General features: G+C 40.5%; 1 protein-coding gene across 3 annotated transcripts; it reads right to left on the minus strand.

Moving 5' to 3' along the window:
• Positions 1-13,047: 13,047 nt before the first annotated feature.
• On the minus strand, positions 13,048-23,456 carry LOC125898984 (period circadian protein-like). Of its 3 annotated transcripts, none has more exons than XM_049593097.1 (4): positions 23,317-23,456; positions 20,799-20,924; positions 15,579-15,953; positions 13,048-13,825 (listed from the first exon to the last, which is right to left on the minus strand). In XM_049593097.1, the coding sequence occupies exons 2-4, from the start codon at positions 20,842-20,844 to the stop codon at positions 13,782-13,784; spliced, it is 465 nt and encodes a 154-aa protein (XP_049449054.1). In that variant the 5' UTR covers positions 20,845-20,924; positions 23,317-23,456; the 3' UTR covers positions 13,048-13,781. The 3 variants fall into 3 exon arrangements, with proteins under 3 accessions (XP_049449054.1, XP_049449053.1, XP_049449055.1); XM_049593096.1 differs by lacking the exon at positions 23,317-23,456 and adding an exon at positions 21,504-21,595; XM_049593098.1 differs by lacking the exon at positions 23,317-23,456 and adding an exon at positions 21,362-21,455.
• Positions 23,457-26,058: the final 2,602 nt, after the last annotated feature.

Genomic DNA, 26,058 nt, shown 5'->3' on the forward strand with positions numbered 1-26,058 from the left:
AAAAGCCTCATATTGTTGAGTGGAACTCTTGGATGATAATTCTCTGTGGGTTCATCACAACAAGTGACACCTTTTTGAGTACACACTGTCACAAACTGGCTCAGAGTATGTGACAATTAGGGAGTCCACACAAAAGATTTACTTAAAACAAGCCAAATTTATTAAACTAAAATTAACTTAATAATCAATGGAGTGTGTAGATCAGCCAAGTCAGTCATGAAAGCCATGCATGGGTGAGTGTCAAGTGTTCTGTGGAGGTGTTGAAGGTGCAAACCAAAACCAAAGATGCTCAGTGGATGTAAGCTGAAAGGAAGGGAGAGACCAAGTGAACAGATTAGGCAGCTTTTATAGCTTGGAAGCCCAGGTGAGCCTAATCAAGGTAACGACCCTCCCATGTCAGCCAGCTGCCTGACGAGACTGGCTGAAACATTCTCAAAGACAGTGGGAGGGGCGTCACACCCCCCCTCTTAGGATCAAGGTTCCACCTTGACATCTGGAACACAAAACATACAAAACTTGAAACAATGAGAAACATTTCCACTTTTGACTTGAGTCTACCAAGTGTTCCCCTTTACATTGGATGAGCCATCATACAAACTTCTGTGTTACCGTGACCTAAATCTCTATCTTACCAGATCAAATCCCTCACCCAGCAACCTTGGATCCAGGGGAGCAATTTAAGAATGAGAAATTTACTGGCATCAGAAGCTATTGCATGGTAAAAGGGTCACAGCAAAACCAATGGCTAGTTACAAAGACTTATGGAAAATGTTTGGAACAATACCCACCTCAGAATGCAGATTTGTAGCTTGCACGAATTCAGTAACGTGGGTACAAAGCAGTGAGGTAGAATCAGCAGGAGACTGTTAAACCCACAACCCAAAGTACACATCAAAATGTTGCTCTCAGAATGAGCACCAAAGCTCACCACATTCTTACAAAGTGGCCTGCAACGAGACAAAGCACAGGTCAGAATGCTCTGCCTATTCAGAATTACAGCTTCTCAAAGCACACTGAACTGGTATTACATAAGTTCTAAACCAAAGTAGCATACCCAAAGGTTCCTCTCAACAAAAGGCTCACTAGCCAACCAAGTCGTCCCAAGACGCACACAAAGAGAACCAAGCTACAACAAAGCTCACATGCAAAACCAAACAAAGCATGAGCTGTAGCACTTATCACCAAAATTAGCAGGCCAAGCTACCAAATTGCAGATATGGACAACAAATTTGTCAACCATTTACTCACCGCCACTGTTTACCAACCAAATCAAATTCTACCACATGTCTAGCCATCTTGCAGCATGCCAGGCTCAAACAGTTGATAGTGCAACTTACCATCAAGACCAGACAGAGGACATTTATTCAGCAAAACTGGGCACAGTTTAAGATTACAAACCCACAAAAACAAGTTCACAGGAACATGTGCAATGGTGAAATCAAATAACCACAGAGCTCAGGCTCCCCAGCTCTAACTGGTCACAGCTAATTAATCTCAAACCTAGTCTTCGGACAGATACTGGTGGTGGGTACTTATGCACTGGTTCCACTGGAACCCAAAAGGCAACCAGAAACTGGTGACCTTCAGGAAACCAGGGAAATGCTCCCAAGACAATGTCTTCAACCACATTCTCCGCCACACTAAGTGAAAACAACAAACTGGTTGATTTCCTGTTGAGATCAACCACTTCAGCCTACAGAGGGGATGCATGGCTCTTCAAACTAATGTGGCTGTATTCACCAGTTACATGCACCAGTACTTTTGTTTTTCAATTTTCCAAACACATGGGTTTGTAATCAACGAAAGGGGGAAACAAATGCTACTCCCTTCCAACATCCACAAAAATGAGCCACACAAAGAACTAAAACAAAAATCCTTGTGTGATACTCCCAAAAGTCTCAATCACAATGCTAATACCAAAACACTTTAAACTGTACTCCTCAAAAGTGCTTAAACTCAATTTAGCATTCACAAACTACAAGTCACAAACCAGACGAGCCCCCATTGGTCACAAACTAATGGATCCCGGACGAGCCCCCATTTGTCACAAACTGGCTCAGAGTATGTGACAATTAGGGAGTCCACACAAAAGATTTACTTAAAACAAGCCAAATTTATTAAACTAAAATTAACTTAATAATCAATGGAGTGTGTAGATCAGCCAAGTCAGTCATGAAAGCCATGCATGGGTGAGTGTCAAGTGTTCTGTGGAGGTGTTGAAGGTGCAAACCAAAACCAAAGATGCTCAGTGGATGTAAGCTGAAAGGAAGGGAGAGACCAAGTGAACAGATTAGGCAGCTTTTATAGCTTGGAAGCCCAGGTGAGCCTAATCAAGGTAACGACCCTCCCATGTCAGCCAGCTGCCTGACGAGACTGGCTGAAACATTCTCAAAGACAGTGGGAGGGGCGTCACAACACAGTGAAGTCACCCATTGGTTAATGGAACAATATTAAAAATATTAATTACTGCAGCTTTAAGTTGTAGCATTTAAATGGCTTAATGAGACGTGTCAAATCTGAATTATTAGATAAAACAAAATAGATATTATAAAGGGTTCCCACAGTCATTAAAAACCTGGAAAAGTCATGGAATTTCCCAATCACATCCTCTAGGTCTTGAAAAAGTCAAGGAATTAGTAAAAATCACTCCAAGTGTTGGATAAGCCGTGGAGTTTTATTGTGTGTAAAGAGATCGTTGCAGTAATCTAATCAACATAAGTACAGTAGCTGTAATATGCGTCGATGTGTGACAATATTTTGTTTCTCCTGCATTCTTTCTCTTCCTTCGTGTATACCCACAAGCTGAAAATATGTTTGAATCTGATATGTTTGAAAGACACAGCGCAAGTGGGGCAAACACATATGTTTATTTTTTATTTTGGGTTTCCTGAAAAGTCATGGACATTTCTTTAATTTTGTCCATGAAAATGTGTGGGAACCCTGAATAAAATAAAATAAATAATGGGATGTAACCCAGCTGATGGTATAATAACACTGACTAGTGATGAAAAAACAAAAAAACAAAACAATAAACCTCAACTATGCCTTATCTGGTAATTTGTGCAGTATTAGCAACTCACCAAAAGTTAAAAATGTGTTATTTCCTATATTAATCACCAGTCCTGCACATAGCCAGAAAAACAAGCAGAGGTCACTGAGTGTGAAATGCCATCTGTGAACTTCCAGGCTAAATGAGCAGATTATGGTTGGAGTGGATTTATGTCAGAAACACCTTTGACCCACTTAAAACAAGGCCATCTGACAGAGGTGCTGGTTTCACACTACAGCCACTAGAGGGAGCTGTGTGCTGTGGTCATGAAGTGTGTGTGTACACAGAAGAGGTGTTAGTGTGTAGCCTATAGATTGAGTTGGTGTGGACCAATGCTGATATTTGTTGAAGCTGTTTTTTGTAGTCAGTACCTTGACACAAGTCCATCGGCTTATCAGATAAACTGACTCTCAAATTCTGTTTAGAAAGATGAGGGTAGAAAATAACAACTGCATACCTGATATTTAAAAAGTACGGTGTACTATAAGGAACAAAATGTAGTGTAACTTAGTAAAATTAAACCAATGAATAAGTGTAACCCAGAACCAAAGGTTTACAGTGGACACCACCCCCATCTTTCCTCTCGCTTCCCTCTGAGGAAACACTTATCCTTGAGCCACTGAGCTTGTTAACGTCTGGGGGCAAAGAAATGTATGTGGGTGTGTGTGTGTGTGTGTGTGTGTGTGTGTGTGTGTGTGTGTGTGTGTTGGAGAAGGGAAGCGTCCTGGCTGTATGTACCTGCAAGAATAAAAAAACAAAAAAGGAATGAAAATCAAATTTAAAATGACCATTTTTTGTAACAATATTTTTCATTAGAGTTTATAAGTGAGTGTATATTTCTATATTTGTAATTGCTTCTTTTCCTATGAGATCATATATTGGTGTGCTGTCCAGATGGTGGGCAGGCAGCTGCAGGCAACGACTACCGACACTGCAAAAATGCTTGTTATTTGCATCGATAGCCCTTTCCATACAATAATTATGGCATTTCAGGGAGTTCAGACCTCATTGTTTTCCTAATTTGCAGACATTTTCAGCTGCTGTTCCTTCTTCCTCAAGTTAGCTGCTAACTGCTAACAGCTTCTTTTCAAATCTCCTGTAGTGGGTTACACTCATGACACGTCAAAATATCACACCCATCCCATCCATGGTCCCATCCTGTCAGCTGTCCCTTTTACATAGACATTGATTTGGCGCTGTTACTACCTCCACTGCCGGGTTAATGGCGAGACAACTCTCTCCCTCCATTCTGCAATCATACCTTTTATACAGAACGGCGAGGCGGCATAAAGGCGCAATATTCTGATGTAGACCAAAAACCTCCGTCTTCAATCTGGAGGAGCGGAGTCAACTAATGTCTAACATTACTGTTAAAGCTTTCGGTTAAACATGCCTGGAGCTGGATACAATTATAATGTGCTGTGACAACTTCTCCATGTTTTTAGCCACGATCCAGGTTTTTAACAGCATTTAACCCGACCTGTGGGAACAGTTGACCAAGTGGGTACAAAATAGTGGCTTAAGTTAGCTAATGTTAGCTAGTAATGTTACCTAGTAAATCAGCCTGACAGCGGTGCATCCATATACGGACTAGAAATATTGAGGACAGTTATACTCAAGCACATTTACAAATCTGTCCAAAATCAAGATGGCAGTCATTTCAGTCGTGGACCCAACTGCACACAAAATAGTTATTGCCCACTGGACTCCTGTATGCTCTCATCAACTCACCATGTAACTTTAAATTAGGAGCTCTGGAGGACAAGGTCATTTGTAACGACACACATTCTCACTCCAACCTCGTCACATATTGACGTTTGGTCATAGACTGTCCACGTCCAGATACGACGTTCTGGGACGCTGTGTCAACTTCAGCCTGTTAGATGCATCATCTGTTTTCAAAATACACTTCCATTTTTACAGGAAATGTACCATTTACATACAGTCTCTTTGAAAAATAAATGCACTACTTCAGTACAACGCAAATTGACGTTTTAACGTTATGTGGATAGGTTTAGGAAAAAGAGATGAATTTATGAATTTATCACTTCCTGCCCTCCATCTGAATTTCTTGCGTCATTAAAGTCATAAGCTATTGGATGTATGCATTTGTAATTGTATTATTTGTTGACACAAAAACAAAAATATGAACCGTAACTATGGAGCTGGAGGAAGAGTCAGGGGATCACCAAAGTCTGTATGTGTCCTCTGAAGATCATGACTGTGTGTATAAAATTTCATGGCAATCCATCCACTAGTGAATATGTTGGACCGTGTAAGTGACATTGCGAGAGCTGTGCTTCTAGCATAGATTAAAACATATGAGGTCAGATCAAACTTTTGACTCAATTATCCGTGATTTATCATGAGATATGACGTCTCAGTGTCGATGGTCGATGGAACAGCAAAGACCTCCACATTAAAACAATCAAACTTCACAATATTTTCAAATACATTTTAATTGAATGGCTAGAGTCTGATTATTAATACCCAAAACCCTGGTATGCACGGCTAACATGGCATTAATCCCACTGACTGTGTGTATCTAACCTATAACAGTGTTGTTGGAACAGCACAGTTAGTGTTGTAACACTCAGCTCTGCTCAGACAACTTTATCTTTTCTCCTCACAAATTGGCCTCCTCGCTCACAGGTCATTTGTCTCAGCCACAGAAACCTAATCACACACACATGCGTGCACACACACACACACACACACACACACACACACACACACACACACACACACATGCGTGCACACACACACACAACCCTGTACATCGGCCCTTGTGAGGACACTCATTGATATAATGCATTCCCCTGATCTACACCTTATTCTAACCTGAACATTACACCCAGTCTGAACCCTCAAACAGGCCTTTGAAAGTCCACGCTCTCCAAAAATCTCCTCACCTTCAAGGTCTAAAACTCAAATTGGTTCCCACAAAGATAGATATATAAGTACACACACACACACATATGCACACTGTCCCTCTGGCTCCCGTGCACACCATATGGGCTGATCACACAGCTCAGGGGATTAACAGTAATTTGCCTACATGGGAGCAGAGCTGTTTTCAGTGTTGTAACCAGGCACTCTCTGTGTTGACACTTTCATAGCTAATGACCATATTGTGAAACCGTGAAGGCCTCATGAAGGCTGAAGTACACTTTACAGTGCGGCTGTGACATCACAGGAGTTTCGCCCACTGGGTACCTCACCTTAAGGAATTACACCAAAGTCATGTCTTTGTCTTTAGATGTGATGTAATAAGAAAATTGTATCATTACCTATATTTATCTACTGACCACATAACAAACTGCAATACCAACAATATAACTGTACTGGTTTATCTATCTACCACTAAATAATATGAAATTAAATATAAAGCTAGATTATGGAAGTGGGAAAATAGCCTTGGATTTATAACTCACCAACACACTTATTCTGTTTTTGGGATTAAATATTATTTTTAAAGGCTTTATTTATATGAAATGAATATGATTTATGAAACATTTTGATCTGTTTTCATTTTTTAACTTCTAAACTTGCCCTGTGCCAAAAAAACAGCCTCAGTCCAGACAAGAATTCACAACTTTAAACATTTAAAAAATGTGTTAAAATCCTTAAAAACTTAAAACTTTACTGTTATAAACTTTACTGTTATAATCATCTTTGTTTTAAAATATTGTTTTTAAATGAAAATGTTGGTCCTTTTTTTTGTTAACACCGTCAGAGTTCTACAAATGCAGCATTTAATCAGGCATAAAAGGGGCTAGCTATGTCCCAAGGACTCCTGTCTCACTTCCTGCCCTGCGTTCCAATACCCATACTACCATACTATTTAGTAGGCCAGAAAAAGAATTAGTGTGTCCCAATACATAGTATGTCAGATGCAGTATGCCAAAAGTACCAGGATGTTCTACTACATCCGTTAATATTTCGCAGTGTGCATGTCAGCATGCTTCTTTGGCCATTCTGACCCACAGTCCTTTGCGCAGCGGAAGTTACGTCGCACTGAATGAGCTCCGTGTACAACCAACGCCCACACTTCCTTTCATACATGGTTTATTTAATTTGGGATACTAAGACACTACATATTAGGACTGCAATGATCTGATTATATACTGTCACATATCATACAGTTTTGCAAGAACACAGTTACAACATTCAACTTTATTGTGATTATAGTATAATCAATGTTAGGGTTCAACTATGACTACAATATAGAAGATTCTACCAGTATAGGCAGTAGTGTAAGTGTGGTATAAATAATGAATGAATATGACTAAATATGAATACACTATGGATATGGTATAGACTAGTAAATATATAAATAGTAAAAGTCAAACACATATTAAGTAATGTAGTAAGAATGTGCAAGTATGTTACACTACAAATAAAAGTAATGTGAGTGTAAGGCTGCTTCACATGCAGACAGAATATAGTGCCAGCAGCTGCATAGCTGTAAATATATTTAACAACAAACATCTGCCAGCAACAGAGAGCTATGTGTGAAGGGGGTTAATATGCCTACTGGTGACTAGTTCAATAGACAGGTCACTAATAATAGGCTTGGGACTGTTTACGTGAACACGTCAGTTTATTAGAAACAACAACATACATTACGACATAACAGCAACAGAGTTCTCCGGCACCTCCGACGGTATGCACGACTCTGGTGAGCTCGATGAGAAGAGATTTACTGCATCTCCGAAGTACAACAAAACAAAATATTCAAATGTGGCGCTACGGACGACGGCGGAAGTGAGCAAGAGGGTTGGAGTTCAGGGAGCGATGTGATGGCGGATGTAGTGTGTCCCAATAGTATGCATACTGCATGCATACTGCATACTACACTACATACTTTTTAAGGGCAGCTGCAGTACATACTAAAAGTATATAGTAGAAGTATGCGATTTGGAACGCAGGGTCGGTTTCCAAAAAAATCAGGAATGCTGCTCAAATACTGGTGAGCTTCCTATTTTATGATCAGTTAATTAAATAATACTGCTATCGAGTGTGTCTCAACCATAACAGGTCATCTCTGTAGCCCTTCTAAATCAAAACTAAAAAAGAATCATGTTGGAAATATTAGTGTTTTGATTAGCATTAAGAGAACTTTTAATAACCTGAACAGTGTTTTTCCACTTCCTCCCACTGTTTAGAGGCTGTCCTCAACCTCAGCAGGCGATTGGTTGACATGGGAGGGTCGTCAGCTGATTAAGCTCACCTGGGCCCTTAAGCTACTAAAGCTGACTCATGCGTACACTTTCCTTTTGGTTTGTCCTCTCACTGCCCCCATGGTGTGTTAACCATGCACTGCTGACATTGCTGATCTTTGGGTGAGTATAGCTGCACAGGTTTGTAGGAGCTGTGTTTCACCTTTATAGAGTGAAGTGGTTGACCGACCAAGTTTGCTGTTTTGCTTAGCGATGCTGATGCAAAGATCCTAATTTATGTCTTTGCTTCATGCACATTTCATTTTTGAAATGATTTGTTGTCAGGCCTGCAGTGTGTTAGACGAGTACCAAAAGTCTTGAAATGGTTCTTGAGGCCAAAACTAGAACATCTGACTATTAAATTCATTTTAGCTTCCCTTCATCTGCCCCCTATCCGTGTCAGGTCAGACTTTAAGGTGCTTCTGATGAAAGATATAAATGGTCATGCCCCATTTTTGCCATTTCAGAATTAAAATGTCTACCAACAAGTAGGCCTATGTTATATCCTCCTGAGACCCCGTGTCCTCATATGTGGACATTACATTTTGGGTTTGCTGCACATTATACTTCATTCTGCTTAACTTAGATCTGTTGTCCTCGTTTGTGGACACTTTTTTTGTGTCATCTAGTGGCAGTAAGAGCACAATACACTAATCCATGTAAAAACAAGATGGCAGCCATCTCTGCCATTTTGTCCAAAACCTGATCACATTTTATTTATGATTAATAATGTTTGTAGTTTGATATGGCAACAAATTTGACCAATTTTAGCAACAGTAACAAGTTAAGACGCTGTTAATTAGGAAATACTACTACTGATCCCAAATAGCTAGGAAAAATTAAAAATGTATACCAAACAGAAGCTCAGGTCTCAGGAGGATGTATTTTGTTGAGCTGTGTACTTACATTATCCTAAATGTTTCCAGGACTCCAGAAGGAGAGCCAGTGGCAGCTCCAGAGGTGGACCTGCAGTTGGCGGCTGTAGCAACTTGAAGGGACCACAGGGTGTGCTAGCTAGCAAAGACGGGCGAACACATTCCATGTTTATGTGCCCTCTAATTCATTGTTTTCAATGTAGAGATGCAGCAGGTGCGCACAAATGCCAGAGTGACGATTTTCGCCATGTGGAAACATGTCAGATAGATTTTCATAAACAATGGTGGCTGTTTAATAATGACGACCCATAATCCCACACTACTTCATGACCTCATCAAAGTCCACCTTTTGTTACTGTTTCTATTTAAAGACTCCTCTCTCCTAAGTTTGGGTGACTCATATCAGATATTTGGAACATCTTCGTTCTCCAGGAGATCTCTTTCTTCTTTGAGTTCATGTTTTCTCTGTTCTCTGTCTCTCCCTCTGTGGGTTTGTGTCTTTGTCTCCTCTCCACAGGTCTCCATGGTGGAGAGGGGGTCACGTGGCTCAAGTCCATCTGTTTGCCAGCACCTGGAAGTTGATTGACATCATCCCGGATCCAATCTTCATACGGTAACTGTCTATCACTTTCACATCCTGATTGTCCAAACTGTAAATTTACTTTGTTGGTCTCCTCTGCACACACTACATATTGCATTACTGTCCTTCTGGATAAACAAAATTGTGAATAACCTACAGTTATAAATCAATATTATTATCAATGTCACTGTGCTTTTTTACCGACATGTTACTGCCCGAATCTTTAGTGGAATCTTTACAAGTTATATTTTACCTAGCCCTTCCCTTATTTTATAACAGCTGTCACCAACTATATAACACCATAGTCTCTAAAATAGGCTGACCAAACGTCCTCTTTTGCCCGGACATGTCCACTTTTCACGTCCCGTCCGGGGCGTCTGGGGGGTTTTTATAAACTGATGATAGTGTCCGGTTTTCCGTGTGTTTGTGTGTGTGTTAGAGTGTGGCACGGGCCGCATATTTCTGTCCGAACCCGAACCGAGCCCGACATTATTTAATGACCAAAGCACTGAGTTTGTGTCACACAGTTGTTATGGTTAGCTACAGGCTATTTAACAGGCCGGGCGTGCTCAGCGGAGAGGGAGACCTCCGTGTTTGAGACGGGAGCAGGAGGTCCGACTCTTCCAGCGAGACAAGAGGGAGAAATATAACAAAATAAGATAAAATAGGAAAAACCTATGCGTTTAATCAAGGCGGAGGCGGGCGGCTGGAGGTCCGAGACTTCCAGAGAGGGGAGAGGTAGAAACAAACAGCCAATGTGTGTCTGTGTGTGTTATGTTCAGGTGTTGTCACATAAATAACAGTGCCCAAGCAATAAACAGGACAGACAATAGGATTTTATTTATTTTTACACTACATTTTCACTGAAAGCTGACCGAATCCGACCCGAGCCCGAATACGATTTATAGCTACATTTTTGACCAACCCTGGCCCGACCCGTCGGGTACCGTCGAGCTCGGATCGCCACACTCTAGTGTGTGTATGTGTCCCCTATTGGGGCCTATCTGAATTTCTGTCTTTGAGAGATATTATTTTTTAATATAACTGAATTTTCTATCCATACATATAAATTTTTAAATATATTATAATTATAAGGCATCTTTGAGTAAGCTGCGAGTATCATTTAAGTAGGCTATGTCGTGGCCGGCCGAGTGTCCTCTTTTTTGGAAATCAAAATATGGTCACCCTACTCTAAAATACTGATTATAACAAATTAGAATTTTACCAATTGTTAAATATTAACTCACCATCAAATATTGGAGGTATCCACATGTTTTCTCACACTGATGGTTAAGAATTACTTTTAGCTCCACTAATCAATTTTTAAATTAACCAGAACCAGGGGCATAAACATAGACAGTGCAAGATATGTTCAGCGAAAAACAAGTGTTTGTCTGTGAATGCTGCGAGTTATAGTGAAGCCGATTTGTGTACTTGCAATTGAAAATGTCTCTATTAAGGCATGTTTAATGTGTGTTTAATGTGTGTTTTGAATCAACTAAACATCACAGTAAACTTCACAGAAAACCCCACCGTCGACTAGTGTTTTGGAGGTGTAACTGCAGAGTGACACGAACACACCAACGCAAAACTATAAATGCTCACAATGGTGTAAGCCACATCCGTAGGCTGCGGTGTAGGCTCTGCATAGAGCTGGTGCACCAGTATAAATCCGCCTCTAGTACTAAGTGTTTGGTGTTTGCAACTGGGCAGACTCTCGCAACAGTCCAGATGCAGAGCTCGCACTCCTGCGGCAGCAGCTACAACCCATACAGTCTGTGGTGTGTTGAAGTAGAGTGCATTGTATTTGATGAAGTTGGCAGTTCAGTGTGCTGAGATGCCACCAAAAGGTTAAAAGTATGGCAATACTACATGTCACTGCATTTACTTTATGAGTACTGAATTAAGTACTCTACTGGTACTTCTGTCACTTTAAGGGTATTGGTACTGGTAGAGTAATTATTTGAAACAATACCTAGCCCTAGTCATAAGTAAGGCAAGAGGCCAATTAAAGATAGAGGTCCATCGTCATGGCTACATGACATTTTATGATTAACACCTAACCTAAGGGCACGTGGAACTATTATTACTTAGAGTTATGTTGTAACTTATCTCCATGGTGCAATCACTTTTATTTTAGTAATCCATAAAACACAACTTAGGAATAATTTCCGTTATAACTATGTGAAGTTCGAACCAACACATTCTCACTCCGACCTCGTCACATATTGACATTTGGTCGTGGACTTTTCACGTTGAGATATGACATGCAAGGTACCCTGGGTGTGTTGGTTGTTGACTTTCTGGGACGCCGTGTCAACTTCAGCCTGTTACATGCATTGTATGTTTTTTAAAATACACTTATGTTTTCACAGGAAATGTACAGTGGTACAACACCACTAATTGACATTTTTCCCTTCAACAACAAAAGCACGTGATTGGGTTTAGGACAAAAGAACAGGATTTGGCTAAGCAAACACTGGCCTCCTGGGTGACAATCGTTGGTTGTTGGACCTGTCCACCACCCTTCCCGCCCACCATACTAAGACTTTTACCCCCTTATATTACATTGTTGCTCGGCTACGTTCCCCCTGATGCTGCCAGGCGCCCTTACAGAATAACAACAACCAGCTGCGTGTCATGCTCACGTGACTTTTTACGTTGGTGTCTGTCACTGACCAAGTGCTGGTTTTTGACGACTTTGGAGTGAGATCAGGATTGTTTGAACTTACTCAGCACCGGTGCAATAGGCTGCTAAAGTCGTGATTATACACATTACAGGTCAATGTATTGTTGCACCTCTTTAACATTAGTCAGCATACATCATCAGGAAGATGCATTCAACTCCTGACTAATTCAGAGCAAAGCTATATTAAATTTTGACCACTACATTATTAGTAGCTCTACTGACAAGATTTTACCAATACAGTGACAACTGAGTGAACTCCATCTGTGATGAGCGTTCAGTAAAAGGCAGGAAAACTGCCCATAATTTAAGATTATTTTCCTTGTACTTCTATTTCCAATCACAAGAATGAACTTTTACACTTTATCAACATTATGAAGCGCTGAGCTGAGACCAGTTTGTCTAAAATGAGATGTAAAGTTTCGTTATCATATGCTGCAAACACTCATTTAAGACAACGCACATCATATACCGTAACGTCATCACACTCATTATATGAACAAACAACTCAAGTTTGCAAGGAAGTAGCCTACTTATATAATGCACACCTGGACTTTCCCCACACAGCTTGAGCTACTGTTGCTTCATTCTTGTTTATAAAGATGTAATATTATGTCACAGACGTCAGTCAGGAGAAAGATGGGAAACAGTTATTTATTAAATGTATAGAGTGATTTCAAAGCCTTTCCTCTGAATACAGGGAATACAGAATTTGGGTTCAAAAGCCCAGTTAATGATAAGAAAATAAACTACGGCTTTAAAAATGTCTGTATTAATTTACAAAGTTTCTTTTTTCTTTTTTTTAAGAAAGCAGACAATTTTTCTTAATCTTTAAAATCTAGTGACAATTTATTTTTATCTGAAACCTCAGGAGCTGCACAGGCTCCACAACTACCATCATAAAAAATGAAAAAAAGTTATTATAAAATCTGGCTCGTTATTGTTAGCTACCCTAAATATTGAAATCCAAAAGACCACAATTATGACACATAAAGTACATTCATTATTTTAAACCAAACACTCCATTAGTCAAGGACTGTCCAATCTATTTAAAAGTGCAGCTTATTATTTTACTGTCATTAAAGACAACAACATGAAAATATAATAAAATACATTTTCTATCACAACCAAAAGTTTTTTGATCAACTAAAGATTACTACTGGATTCTCAGCCAGACAATCAAAATAACAGAGCAAAGTTCAAATTAACTTTTCTGTCTTCCTCTGGGCCCATATCATAGCCACTGTCATATTCTGATTTGAGCCTTTCAGACAAAAGGAAATTTTATTGTCCAGTTAACAGCATCGGGATGAAATGTTTTAGTTTACAATCCATAACCATTTACATTCTTGTTTGCCAATAACTGGTCTCAGATCTTCCCCATGTACTTCAGCCCACCAAAGATACCACCACCTGAAAACAGAGAGAATAGACACTTTTTAATGATCAGTTTAAACCTGCTTGCTTGTGTTCCTGTGTTACACACTCAAAATGTGATTAGAATTACAACCCCAATTTCAAAGAAGTTTGGACGCTGTGCAGGGTTGTAGCACCATATTCTTGGCCCCATGGGTAAGCAGTCTCTGTGGAACGCCCTTCCTGTCATGATCCATGTCTCTTTCCCTTTCCTTTCTTTCTTTCTTTTCTTTTTTGGAGCCCTTATTTCCCTTTCATGGGTGAAAGACTCGAGCAGCATAAGCAGTCACTTACACGACTTCAGCTGAGTTTAGAGACAAATCCTAGTGCAGGGGCGCACCATACATTTTGCACCTTTAAAACCCCTACAAGGAACTTTCATTTTGAGTTGATTTTGGCGACCCTGTGGACAAAAGCAGTAGTGTTTTGCCGGAATGAAGGCTACATTTCCCATGAGCTCTAGCGCGTATTGCGCCTATTTATAATAGTCACTATTTCATTTCACTACTAGTCAAATGTAAGCAGCTAGGTAAGATGACGTGTGCCGTCTGAGTGCCATAAATCGTTTCGTCCTGGAAGCGATCTGGTGCGGACCCCGACACAGTTTCTTAAAGGTATGGTAAGGCTTTAAGGGGTGAGAGGGGCCTCAGAAAGCTATCACTATGTTTTTTATACAAAGTTCGGTCTTTCAACCAATCTATTTGGCCAGTTTTAATCTATTAATCCATTTTTATCTGCTTATTCGAAGCTGGGTCATGGCGAAGCAAGCTGAGCAAAGCAACCCAGACGTCCCTCTCCCCAGCAACGCTTTCCACCTCCTCCTGGGGGATCCCAAGGTGTTCCTAGACCAGATGAGATATATAAAATCACTCAAGCATTTTCTGGGTTTGCCATGGGGCCTCCTACCAGTGGGACGTGCTTGGGACATCTCTAACAGGATGTGCAGAGGGGGCATCCTAAACAAATGCTCGAACCACCTCAACTGACCCCTTTTGACGCGAAGGAGCAGCGGCTGTACTCCGAGCTCCCTCTGGATATCAGCTCCTCACCTTATCTCTAAGGCTGAGCCCAGCCACATATCCAGAGGAACTTATTTTGGCTGTTTCTTTTCGTGATGTAATTCTTTCTGTCACCACCCAAAGCTCATGACCATAGGTGAGCGTTGGGACATGGATGGACCAGTAAATTGAAAGTTTCGGCTTCAGGCTCAGCTCCCTCTTCACCGCGATGGTCCAGTGCAGAGCCTGCATCACTGCACCAAACTGTTGATCCATCTCACGCTCTCACGGGTTGTAGTATTTAACACTTAACAATACAGTACGAAGTCAAAACTACCTACTGTCTCATAGTTTTGACTTAGCTATCTCAATTATGATTTTGTATCTTATAACTTTGACTGAGAAGGTCAACTGTCTGATTTAGTACCTCCTCATAATTTTGAATTACTGTCTCTAAATTATGATTTTGTGCCTCATAATTCTGAGGTTTTTATTTTATTTTATCATTTACAACTTTTATTGTCTTTTCTTGATAAGAATGAGCGTCCATAGTTCTGAAACATTAAATGATAGAACTAATTGTAGTTGTAGTTGTAGACCTACAACCCCAGTTACATGTGTATGTCCAGATCGGTTGATTCGAACGGGGAAATCTGTATTGATTCAGATTCTAATAATCAGCAAGTGTCAAGGAAACATATCTTCTCCCTGTATTGTTCAATATCAAATCCCCATTATTCTGTTGTACTCACCAACAGCAGCCACCCCAGCGATAGAGCCAATGGCAATTCCGGCTATAGCGCCAGATGTAAGCCCTTCTCCCTCTCCACCCACAGAAGGTGTGGATTTAGTGGGAGCTAAAGTGGTTTTCGTTGTAGTGGCGGTTGATCCAGTTCCGGCAGCTGTGGTAGTTCCAGTTCCGGCGGCTGTGGTAGTTCCAGTTCCGGCAGCTGTGGTCGATCCAGTTCCGGCAGCTGTGGTAGTTCCAGTTCCGGCAGCTGTGGTTGTTCCAGTTCCAGCTGTGGTAGTGGTGACTGGGCCAGGTGTGGTGGGTTTGGCAGTTGTTGGTTTGGCTGTAGCTGTTGTGGGTGGCTTCGTTGTGGTTGACTGTACTACACAGAGGACTGCTGTGTTAATAAAAGCACACAAATAGAAAAGGGTTGAAGGAGAACCAGTAAAATGGTTGCCACATCATAATGAATACATTTTTTTGACCCTTTGAAATCCACAATAGAAACAGTCCGCATGTGCCTACATTGTTTTTTTTTTCTTATTATTTTGATGTCATTTCTTACAGTACCTTCAAATGCTTCAGATCTCTAAAATCTTTACAACGTAAGCTAAGGACTTAGGTTGTACAACAAGGCACAGGCCCAGGAGCCCAAAACATCAGGGGCCCCATCGGCCTTCACCTGCAAAATGTGACTCAAATTAAAACGTACCAGGAAGAGGCTCAAAATCAGTGTTAATTCTGTTGACGAAAACTACGACAAAAAATTTTCATCAATGACCTTTTTTCCATGACGAAAATGAGATGATGACAAATTAAAAATAGATCTTAATAATAAAAACTAAGACGAAATCTGTTTCATTTTCCTTGACGAGATGTCATTATCTCAAATGCTACATGAGAGACAGGCTGGTAAACTCCTGTAAATATTCTGCGCCAGATCTTTCTCTAGCCAGGAAACACTCACACCAGAACATCATCAGCTGTTGGTGCAAGTTGTGAGCTGTAATTCAGCAGTAAATAATCAGCCGTGTGTCCAACTGTGGATGGTGGAACAGTTAAATGCATTTGTGAAGTTTGTTGGTTGCAGCGGTGGCTGTTAGCAGCTAGCACCACATGTTAGCCGCTGAATGGCAGTGAAAGGAGCAAATAGAGAGTTTAAACCTCCAGACTAACATGTTGCAGAAGTTATTTCTCTGCTTCTTAACAGTGAGATGGATAAGTCAGAGTTTACAATGAACCTGGGTACAAATCATGGTTGTCTCAGATTAGTTATTTGTGGTGTCAAAGAATTTGAAAATGCCGCCTGCCTACTTTTGTTTACACAGAATGCGCCTTTTTTGGGGCAATGGGGGGCGTGGGCAAGTAACAAAACGTGTAGCTCAGCGTGTGACGTAAACAGTGACGTGGAAGAGAAGCCGCGGCTAGTCAGTCCTTCAGCGATTCTTTCGTAAGTCGGCCCGTCATCTGACGGTTAATGGCCTCTTCATTTGCGAAGGCAAGGAGGGCACACAATTCTTTGTCTCCCCAGTTGCTCATCTTTACAGTGTCTGTCAGGTTTGCGTTTCCCTCTTGCTACTAGCTGCTCACTAATTCCTGCTATCAGCTGTTTCCTGCTTATCCACCGCCAGTGGGTCGCACGTGCAGCATCATCAACAGCTCCTCCCACAAGTCTTCAACAGCCCCTCCCATTGCGGAAGGCCAACTCATTCTGTTTAAACCAAAAAGATTCCGCCAATATGTCTACCCTACGAGGCGGGAAATTGGGCACCTCGGATCAACTCACCAATCTGGCTCTGTGTCTAAACGCTCGCAGCTTGCCGGCAAAACGGCCCAACATTCGTCAAAAATCTGGCAGTGTAAAAGGGGCTCTTGAGTCTAATTTCTGATACATGAATTAGCCTCACTGGATTAATTTAAAGATAAACAAACATACAGAAAACATCATGACTAAAAGTTGACGAAGGCCTTGATCACACAGAAAGCGTTTTAGCAGCTGGAGATGTTGAAAAAACTTCAACTCAAAGCAGATAAATGCCCCATGTCATCTCTTTTTTTTGTTGTCTTGTTACCCATTGTCCATTTGGATGATTTGAGAGGCGGGCCTTCTGTGGTGGTCACGACAACAAGTTTCCAGTTGGTAAACGATGGTAGAGAAACTGGTGGTAGCGGTTGCTGGATACCCAGAGCTATATCGGCCCGACGATATACAGCAGGTTGTCAAACTGGACACGGGCAGGTTAGAATAAAGAGGTGAGTCCATGTCTGGCAACAGTTAAATGGCGCAGTTGTGTTTTTTTACCAGTGGCATTCAATTAAAAAAAGGCAGTGCAGCATGCAATGTGTAATCGGGGCCTAAAATGTCATGAATTTTCATAGCCATAAAGGTTTGGAATTTTCCTCAACTAAAACTAGATTTAAACTCTGAAGGATAAAAATTACTTAAATGTGACCAAAACTAATAAGGATTTTCGTCTCAAGACTAAATATAAAACAGCTGTCAAGAGTAACACTGCATAAAAAAAACCACAAAGAGACACAAAACAACCACAAGGAGACACAGAACCACAACTATGTATTCAAGGTGGTGAGACCTTTTGTATATCTGTGCCCAGGGGCCCATTGTTTTATAATCCGCCCATGGCAGCAACTATACACAAGCACTGATTTCATCTTAGCTTTTATTTTAAAAAATCTTACCACAGATTTTATGTGCTGCTTTATCAACATCTATAAAATGTATTAATGTAAAGTGTTTTAATTACCACGTGGGAACAACATATTTTATATTATTAATGGGTACATTGTCAAAGCTAATAAACCCAATCTTTGACCCAATGGTGCCATTAAAACAGCTTGACAATGACTGTGACCACCTTTAACAAACACTATAAACATTTATCACCCTGAAGGGATAGTCTCTATCAACCTTCATCTTCTGTCACCAACTTGTCTTTCTTCTCTGGCTGTGTTGAATTATAACACCAGGTTATAAAGAAATATATTCACTTTCACAGTGAACAAAAGTAAGTCAGCCTACTGTGATCATGAAATATTGTTAAAATGTGTGGCATGTCGTGTAATTTCTTTTCATTACATTCCTCCAGTTATTTATTACATTCCTCTGCCAACGCTATTAAATGGATGACTCAAATGAAAGGTTAGCTAATGGTTAAGCCATACAGCAGCTTTTGTATTTCTCACGCCAATAAAAAGTTTTTAATTTCATCCTCAACAAAGAAAGCTCTTTGTCATATCACAAGCATTAAAAATGAGTTAAGAAAGGTAAAGGTGCACATGCCCAACGTCCATTAACCCCTCTGCCACACATTTATTTTCCACTTCCTCTTCACAGTTTATTGTACGTCACATTTTTCCACTTTGGAATATCTTGCTGATTTTTACGACATTTAAGGACAACGTCACTTGAAACGACTAAAGAAGATGTCAGCATCAACCGTCGGCTGATATCTTGTGACTGTTTTGTATTTAGAGATCACAGTAATCTCACTTGTGCTCCTTTAAAGGTCGAGTGCAGGCAGCTCTGAAGCCACATGAGGCTCTTCAGCATCTCTCCAGTGGCTGCCTGTGTTTCTGACCCCTCCTGCCTACCCTACTTGGACTTTCACCACCTCAACTTTTGTTCCTGTCCTGCTGCATTTCTCCCTGTGAAACTATGATGGCGACCGACCACATATCATGCTGACATTAAAGGATGGCTTTTTCTGTCCGGGTTGGTTAAAAATTGATCAGCAGGTGGCACCTTGTATGGAAGCCACGGCCACTAGTGTATGAATGTGTGTGTGAATGGGTGAATGTGACATATAGTGTGACAGCGCTTACGCATTTACTATCACCTAAAGAAATTCTTACGTTCTCCAACTATAAAAATGTGTAGGCTATGCACCAAATTACAAAGCAGCAAGTTTTAACTAGGGATGAGTGAGATCATTATCTGTTTATGTTCAACCAACTAAATTATCTGTATCTGTACTCAGAATGGGCGGAGTTTATGCCAGAAGTGCGTGGATTTTAAAACAAAAGTGAGTTGGGCCTAATCAGAAGTTGTAATTTAGATGGATTGATCAGAAGTTGCAATATTTATTACCTACGAGTTACCTACAAGTATTTACAGAATAGCCTCAACAACTGAGCTTCAGATCATTTTTATCACAAATGTAACGGATTAAACACAGCTACCAAAATTAGGATTTTCCTTTATCACAAGTACATATAATACTCATGAAAATATATTATCTGTACCAGATACTCGTTTTATTCGTGTATTCGGCTCAGCCCTTGTTTTAACATTCCGTCAACTAAGATGTAAAATGTCATATGTCAACAGCCTGGTTCTTTTTCCTCTAAATTTTCTAATTTCCTCAGTAGCATTGGCAACAGCAGTCTATAGGATCACCAGCAAGTCTTGCTAAAGTCTTGAAGGAAAAACGGAATTAAATAGTACATGGAGAGATTTTTTGTCTTTCACCACCAATGCTGCAAAGTTAAAGTACCAAATATTCATAAATAGCCCACTGTAGAGGAGCCACCCTGTGGTAAGACATGTTCATGAATGCTCATTTAGACCTGTTATTACTGTTGATAGGCTACTTTATTTAACAGGCTGTGTTAAGGCTCAAATTTGTTTGCAGCAAATGGTTCCATTGATAGTGAATGTAGCTAGCCCCTGGTCTAGTGTGTAGGATTTAGTGACATCTAGTGGTGGTTGAAGAACTGAAACTTGTCAGGTGTGCCAAGCATGTAGGAGAACTATGGTGGACGAAGCGAAAATGCAAATGGTCCTAACTAGAGCCGGTGTTTGGTTTGGCAGACTTCATTGAAGAGGACCTGCTCTCTATGTAGATATAAACAGCTCATTCTTAAGTAAAAAATCCACAACGATTCCTATTTTTACAGCCTCGTTTTCAAACTGTATGGTTTGACTAAAATGAACAATGACAGCAATATAGTCCACAATGAGCAGCGCCAAAATCAACCTGCGTAGTTGTCCCTCCATTGTGACATTAGAAAGTGTCACATTTATGTTGCAACAACTTGCCAATAAATCTGTTCTTGATAGTTCCTAGTAACTGACCTACTTACCTACCATTAATTAATAATTAAATTAAAGCCATTAAACAATAACTGTCTATAAAAACTCTTTGTAAAGAAACCCTTATTAGAATGTGATGGCAAGAGTTCTGTAAAGAGTCTGTATAGTAAATATGGATATTATTTTTACCTGTGCCCAGAAGGCAAAGAGTCAGGACAGGAAGATTCAGCTGCATCGTCTCAGAGTGTCAGTCCCACAAAAACAGGGAATAAATCAGTGTCTGGAAAGCTGCTCTTTGGATTTTGAGCTGTGCTGCTGGATACACAAAAGCACAAACATAGTGTTAATACCTATTCAAGCACACGTATAATATGTTCTGGCACCTATCTGCAACGTTAGACCTTATCAAACCTTTCTGGGTCACAAACAGGAAATTTAGTCTTAGCCTGTTATTAATTTTACCCACCTCTGTGCTGAAAAAGACAAACTTAGCAGCAAGTAAAATCAACGTGAACTCACTTTGTTGAACTTTTAACTTGCCGAATAGAGTTTACAACCCCATTTTAGGAAGACCCAAATTTATAATTTGCATAAAATGTAAGTGAAAGACACTAATTTACAAATGGAGATATAAAAAAAAGAATATAACTCTCGAGATATTTTTTTTGTGGTCACATCTAAGAGTTATTACAAGATTATTTACCTGGACTAACAATACAATCCATGTTTTTTTTCACATAAATGATTCTTACCATGCAGGATGAATAAAATCTGGTACAAAGATAGTTGTATATTTATATTTGTATCTGTGCTGCCTGAAATTTTGTTATGTAAAACCCTAGATTTTTTCTAACAGATCTGAGAGAACGTAATGAGGAAAGCTGTGTTACTCACCTGAGAGTCTGTCAATATGACTTTCATCTGTTCCCGTAAGACCAGAGGATATTCTTTTATGACCCCTTTATCACACCAGCCCATCATCTCCAGCCCTCCCATCTTTATATGTGTGTGTGTGTTGTAATACATCACCACAGCTCAGCCATAAGGCCCGTATTGATTTTAATATGTTTATTATTGCTTACCACAGGGCTATATTTGGTTTTTATGGCTCAATCACTACTGCCATTGGTTGAGGAAGTACATATCGGCTCCCTGTAATGCGTAAGTGGAGCTGGGAGTGTTGGAGGACGAAGCAGGAGTAGCAGCCTGACAGCAGGCTAAACTGCGAGTGAATATGTGCCATGTGGAAGATTTGACTACTCCACTTCAACTTCAGCAGCCATGTCTTTAACAGGAAGATAATCATCTATAAAAAAGCAGAGTTGTGGACTGGAGTCACAAATTTGATGACTTTAGACCTAATTTGACAAATCTGATAAAGACGTATAACACGACTTGGACTTTGACACCAATGATGTGTGGTTTCTCGTGGACTTGAGCCTTCTGACCTGATATATTTCCCCCAAGCTCAAAGATGAGCAAGTCGACATTTGATTCTCCATCTCCAACTCTCCATCTTTGTTTGAAGTTATCCATAAGCATCCACTGAAGTCTCAGGAGAAAACACAGCCCCTTCTAATTCCCAACTAATCAAATACCACTGCTTCCTCAGTGATTTCGGCATCTGACACTAACGCAAAATGGCACCTTTTGTGGTGGTATGATAGGCTGCCAGGCAGTGTCAGTTTCTAACCAGTGGTGTGGTGATTGACGGGCTCGGTGTACCACTAGGTAGATTATTTGGTTACTAAAGAGGAAGTGGGTATACCCTTCTATATATTCGAATGCCTGTGTACTTGAAATGCAGCCGCAACATAATAGAAGGAGCTACAAAGTCTTAAGAGGGTGGGCTGGAGAGGAGGTGGATGGATCCAACAAACCTGGGACTTTCATTCGAGATCCCATCTTTCACTCCCCCTATGATTGTAAAGCTAATCCATGATTTTTTTTTTTTTTTATAACCACATGCTTTTGTTGCACAAGGAAATAAATGTAAATACGAGGTGTTTCGCCGATGTTGTAAGTTTGTTTACAAGCAGAAACTTTACATTTCCTGTGACACAAACAGGTCGAAAATTACAGATGTTAACAACTTCCGACAAACTTGTCTTAATAAATAAATACAAAATTAATAAAGACAAAACATAATGAGTTAGGACTTAGGACACAAAACTCAAAGTTTAGGACTTGCATGCAAAGGCTTGAGACTTGTCACCTGCAAAACAATGACTTAGTCTCACCTCTGGAAAAAAAAGCTCTCTGTATCTTAGTGGCAAGCCATCCTGATTATGTCAGGTATGACGGTGATATGGCACAAACATCAAACTGAGTCTATCTTCATAAGTAAAATGAGAGCATTGTTCACTTGCCCAAAATGTTTTCCATTGTCCCGTATGAATTATGACATTTTTGTCTCAGAAGCAAAAGCAGAAGTGGCACGACATTGTAAACCCTTTTGAATAAAGTTGGAGTGGATGGTTGGCTCAGCAAAGCTTGTGATTTTATGACAAAGGAGACATTGGTTTCACTTAACAATGACCGTCTTTGTTCAGCCTTCACCAAAAAGGCCTAGTTTTTGTGCCTAAACTGAACCAAACTCTTACCATAGTGGCAACAGATTAGAAAACATGCCATGAAACATGTATAGCAACACACTATAGACACTAATACACTCAGATACAAGGCCTCAGGTTATAGAAACACTTACAGGGTGAATTGCTCTTCTCTTGCAGTGGCTTCCTTAAGCTTGTCCCTGAGCCAGCAGCACGAGCTAAACTAGCCAGCTAGCATCAGTAGCTGGAGCAATAAAGATTGATCCAACAGGCAGCCTTGCAGAACAAGCTCACTGTCTGAAAGTCCCTCAGTTTGCTCTGCTTGGTGAGCTGCGCAGCAGACTGTAGCTGAAAACACACGGTCACCACAGCACAGCAGCATGTCATTTACATGGATACGGTGTGGAGGAGCCATAGCTGCCAGTTCTTCCCAGTGACCAACCTGCAACAAAAACAGTCCCCTGCAGCCCAGATTTTCCCCACTGATGGCCAGTATACAAGACACTGTTGGCATGGATGTGTAAACTGTATTTTAACACAGTTTGCAGATGGTACATGTGGTGGGGCCCAAGGCCCTGGGAACATTGCCTGGCTTTGAAGCCAATTTCATATAGTTGTCAAACGTGGATTTACAAAATGCGGGGTGCATCATGTGATGCCGGGGGTCCAAAGCGCTCTTCCCACTGGCTTACATTGTGCTCACATTGCTGGGTGAGCAAGCTACATTTGAGTTAAATTATTGCCAAGAATCAGATGAGAGTAATAACACCACTCTCATGTCTACCATGAGCAGCTAGTTAGCGTAGCTTAGCTCAATGAAAGCGAGAGTATTTGCAAGAATCTTTTCATTAATCAAGAACGAAAGTCGGAGGTTTGAAGACGATCAGGTAGCGTCATAGTTCTGACCATAAACAATTCCAGCTAGCGATCTGCTGGCTTCATTCCTATGACCCATCGGGTAGCGTCAGGGAAACCAAAGTCTTTGGGTTCCGGGGGGGATTATGGTTTCAAAGCTCAAAGTTAAAGGAATTGATGGAAGGGCACCACCAGGAGTGGAGTCTGTGGCTTAATTTGACTCAACACTCGAAACCTCATCCAGCCCGGACACGGAAAGGATTGACAGATTGATAGCTCTTTCTCGATTCTGTGGGTGGTAGTGTATGGCCGTTGTATGGTGGAGTGATTGTATGGGTAATTTACATTTACATTTCCTGTGTAAACGGAAGTGTATCTTGAAAAAAACTTTCAAGATACACTTGACGCAACTTGTCACGGTGTCCCAGAACATCAACAACCAACGCATCGAGGGTACCTAGCACGTTGTCTGTGGACATGGAAAGTCCATAGCCAGTATGTGATGAGGTTGGAGTGAGAATGTGTTGGTATGGGCCCAAAATGGGCATCTAATCTGGGGCCCACTTGGGTAAACCCACCCCTGTGGGCAGTTGGCAAAGGGCCAATGTGGAACCTGTGCACAATCCTATATAAGGCCCATTTTTCCATCCATTTACTACCCATGTGGGCCCTATGTGCAGATGTTGGCTGGATGCTTCTGTGAGGTGCCAATCCTGGAAAAGACAATTGTGTCTGGCAAAAAGGTGCTTCATTAAATTGTATTCAAGCAACTAACATGCCTGTAGACAATCTGAAAGAATTAAATACAAGAAAGCAAAACAAATACAATAATGTTTTAAAGGGCACAGTTGTGACAGATTTCAGTTTTGATCCGCAGTACCAAAACACTATCTCACAAAATCTGTATTTTCTTTTAGGTTCAGATGGAAAAACCACCGCATGATGATCTGTCATGATTGGATTGGACTGTAATCATCGAGCACATCAGAAATGTACTGGGGAGCCAAACCATTAAGTGCTTCAAAGACTATTAGTAGTCTTTGAAGCACTTAATCATTTTGACATTTGAATCTTCTTTGGGTGTTACCTTTAACTGATATAATAATGTCCTAGATATTCAGTTCAATTCAGTAGAGTTTACAAGCTTGTTTATAGGACCAAGATAACCCAATGAGGAAGAGATGTGTGTCGTCAATGTGTAAATATAAATGATAAGCTGTATTATATTTACTTTTGATAATGTTGCCAAGCGGAAGCATGCATAAAAAAAAAAGCAAATGTCCAAGGACTGACCCTGGTGTTACCCCTGAGAAAAAAAACAGTTTCAGCAAACTGAATTTGATGATCCTATATTTCACATACATTAGGAAGAAAACCTGTTAGAATAGCCTGAACCTCCTAGATACAGCGGCTACCATCTTGCCCTGGTGACATCATTCGGAGCCAGAGACTGCACAGTAGCGATCTCCTTGGTATCAAGTTTCCTGCCCATACACCAATCCAACCAATGGTGAGCAGCTCCACTGTATGTGAGCACACTAACTGGCTCACACAGTTGTTAATCATGTTGTAAAATTCACATTTTAGAGCATAAAATAACTAATTATAACCAAACTTATCAGAAAAACTAACACTTGAACATACAGCAGTGTGATTAAAAAATACTTTAAATGACAGAAACCTTTGAAAATCTTTGAGAAAAATGTATTAGAGTTTTTTAGATTGGACATGAGAGAGTGCGCTTTATGAGCTATACTGCTGTCAGGAAACAATACAAATGTTATGGCTTCACTTTTGGGGAGCTGTCATGTCGTCCAACTTTATATACCGTCTATAGTTTTGACAAGAAAGAAGACAGAATAAAAAAAAACCTGATAGCTACCTCTGGTTCTGTTGTCTGACAACATTATAGAAGAACGATGCCAAAGTGGCGGAGTATGTTTGTAAGTTATGTTTTTCCGTCACTCTTGTTCTGAGTGTTGGGTTTCCACAACAAACGCACTTTGGTTAAGATTAGGGAAAGGTTGTGGTTTCGGTAAATG

Source organism: Epinephelus fuscoguttatus, linkage group LG12 (genome assembly GCF_011397635.1).
Source record: "Epinephelus fuscoguttatus linkage group LG12, E.fuscoguttatus.final_Chr_v1".
Lineage (NCBI taxonomy): Eukaryota > Metazoa > Chordata > Actinopteri > Perciformes > Serranidae > Epinephelus > Epinephelus fuscoguttatus.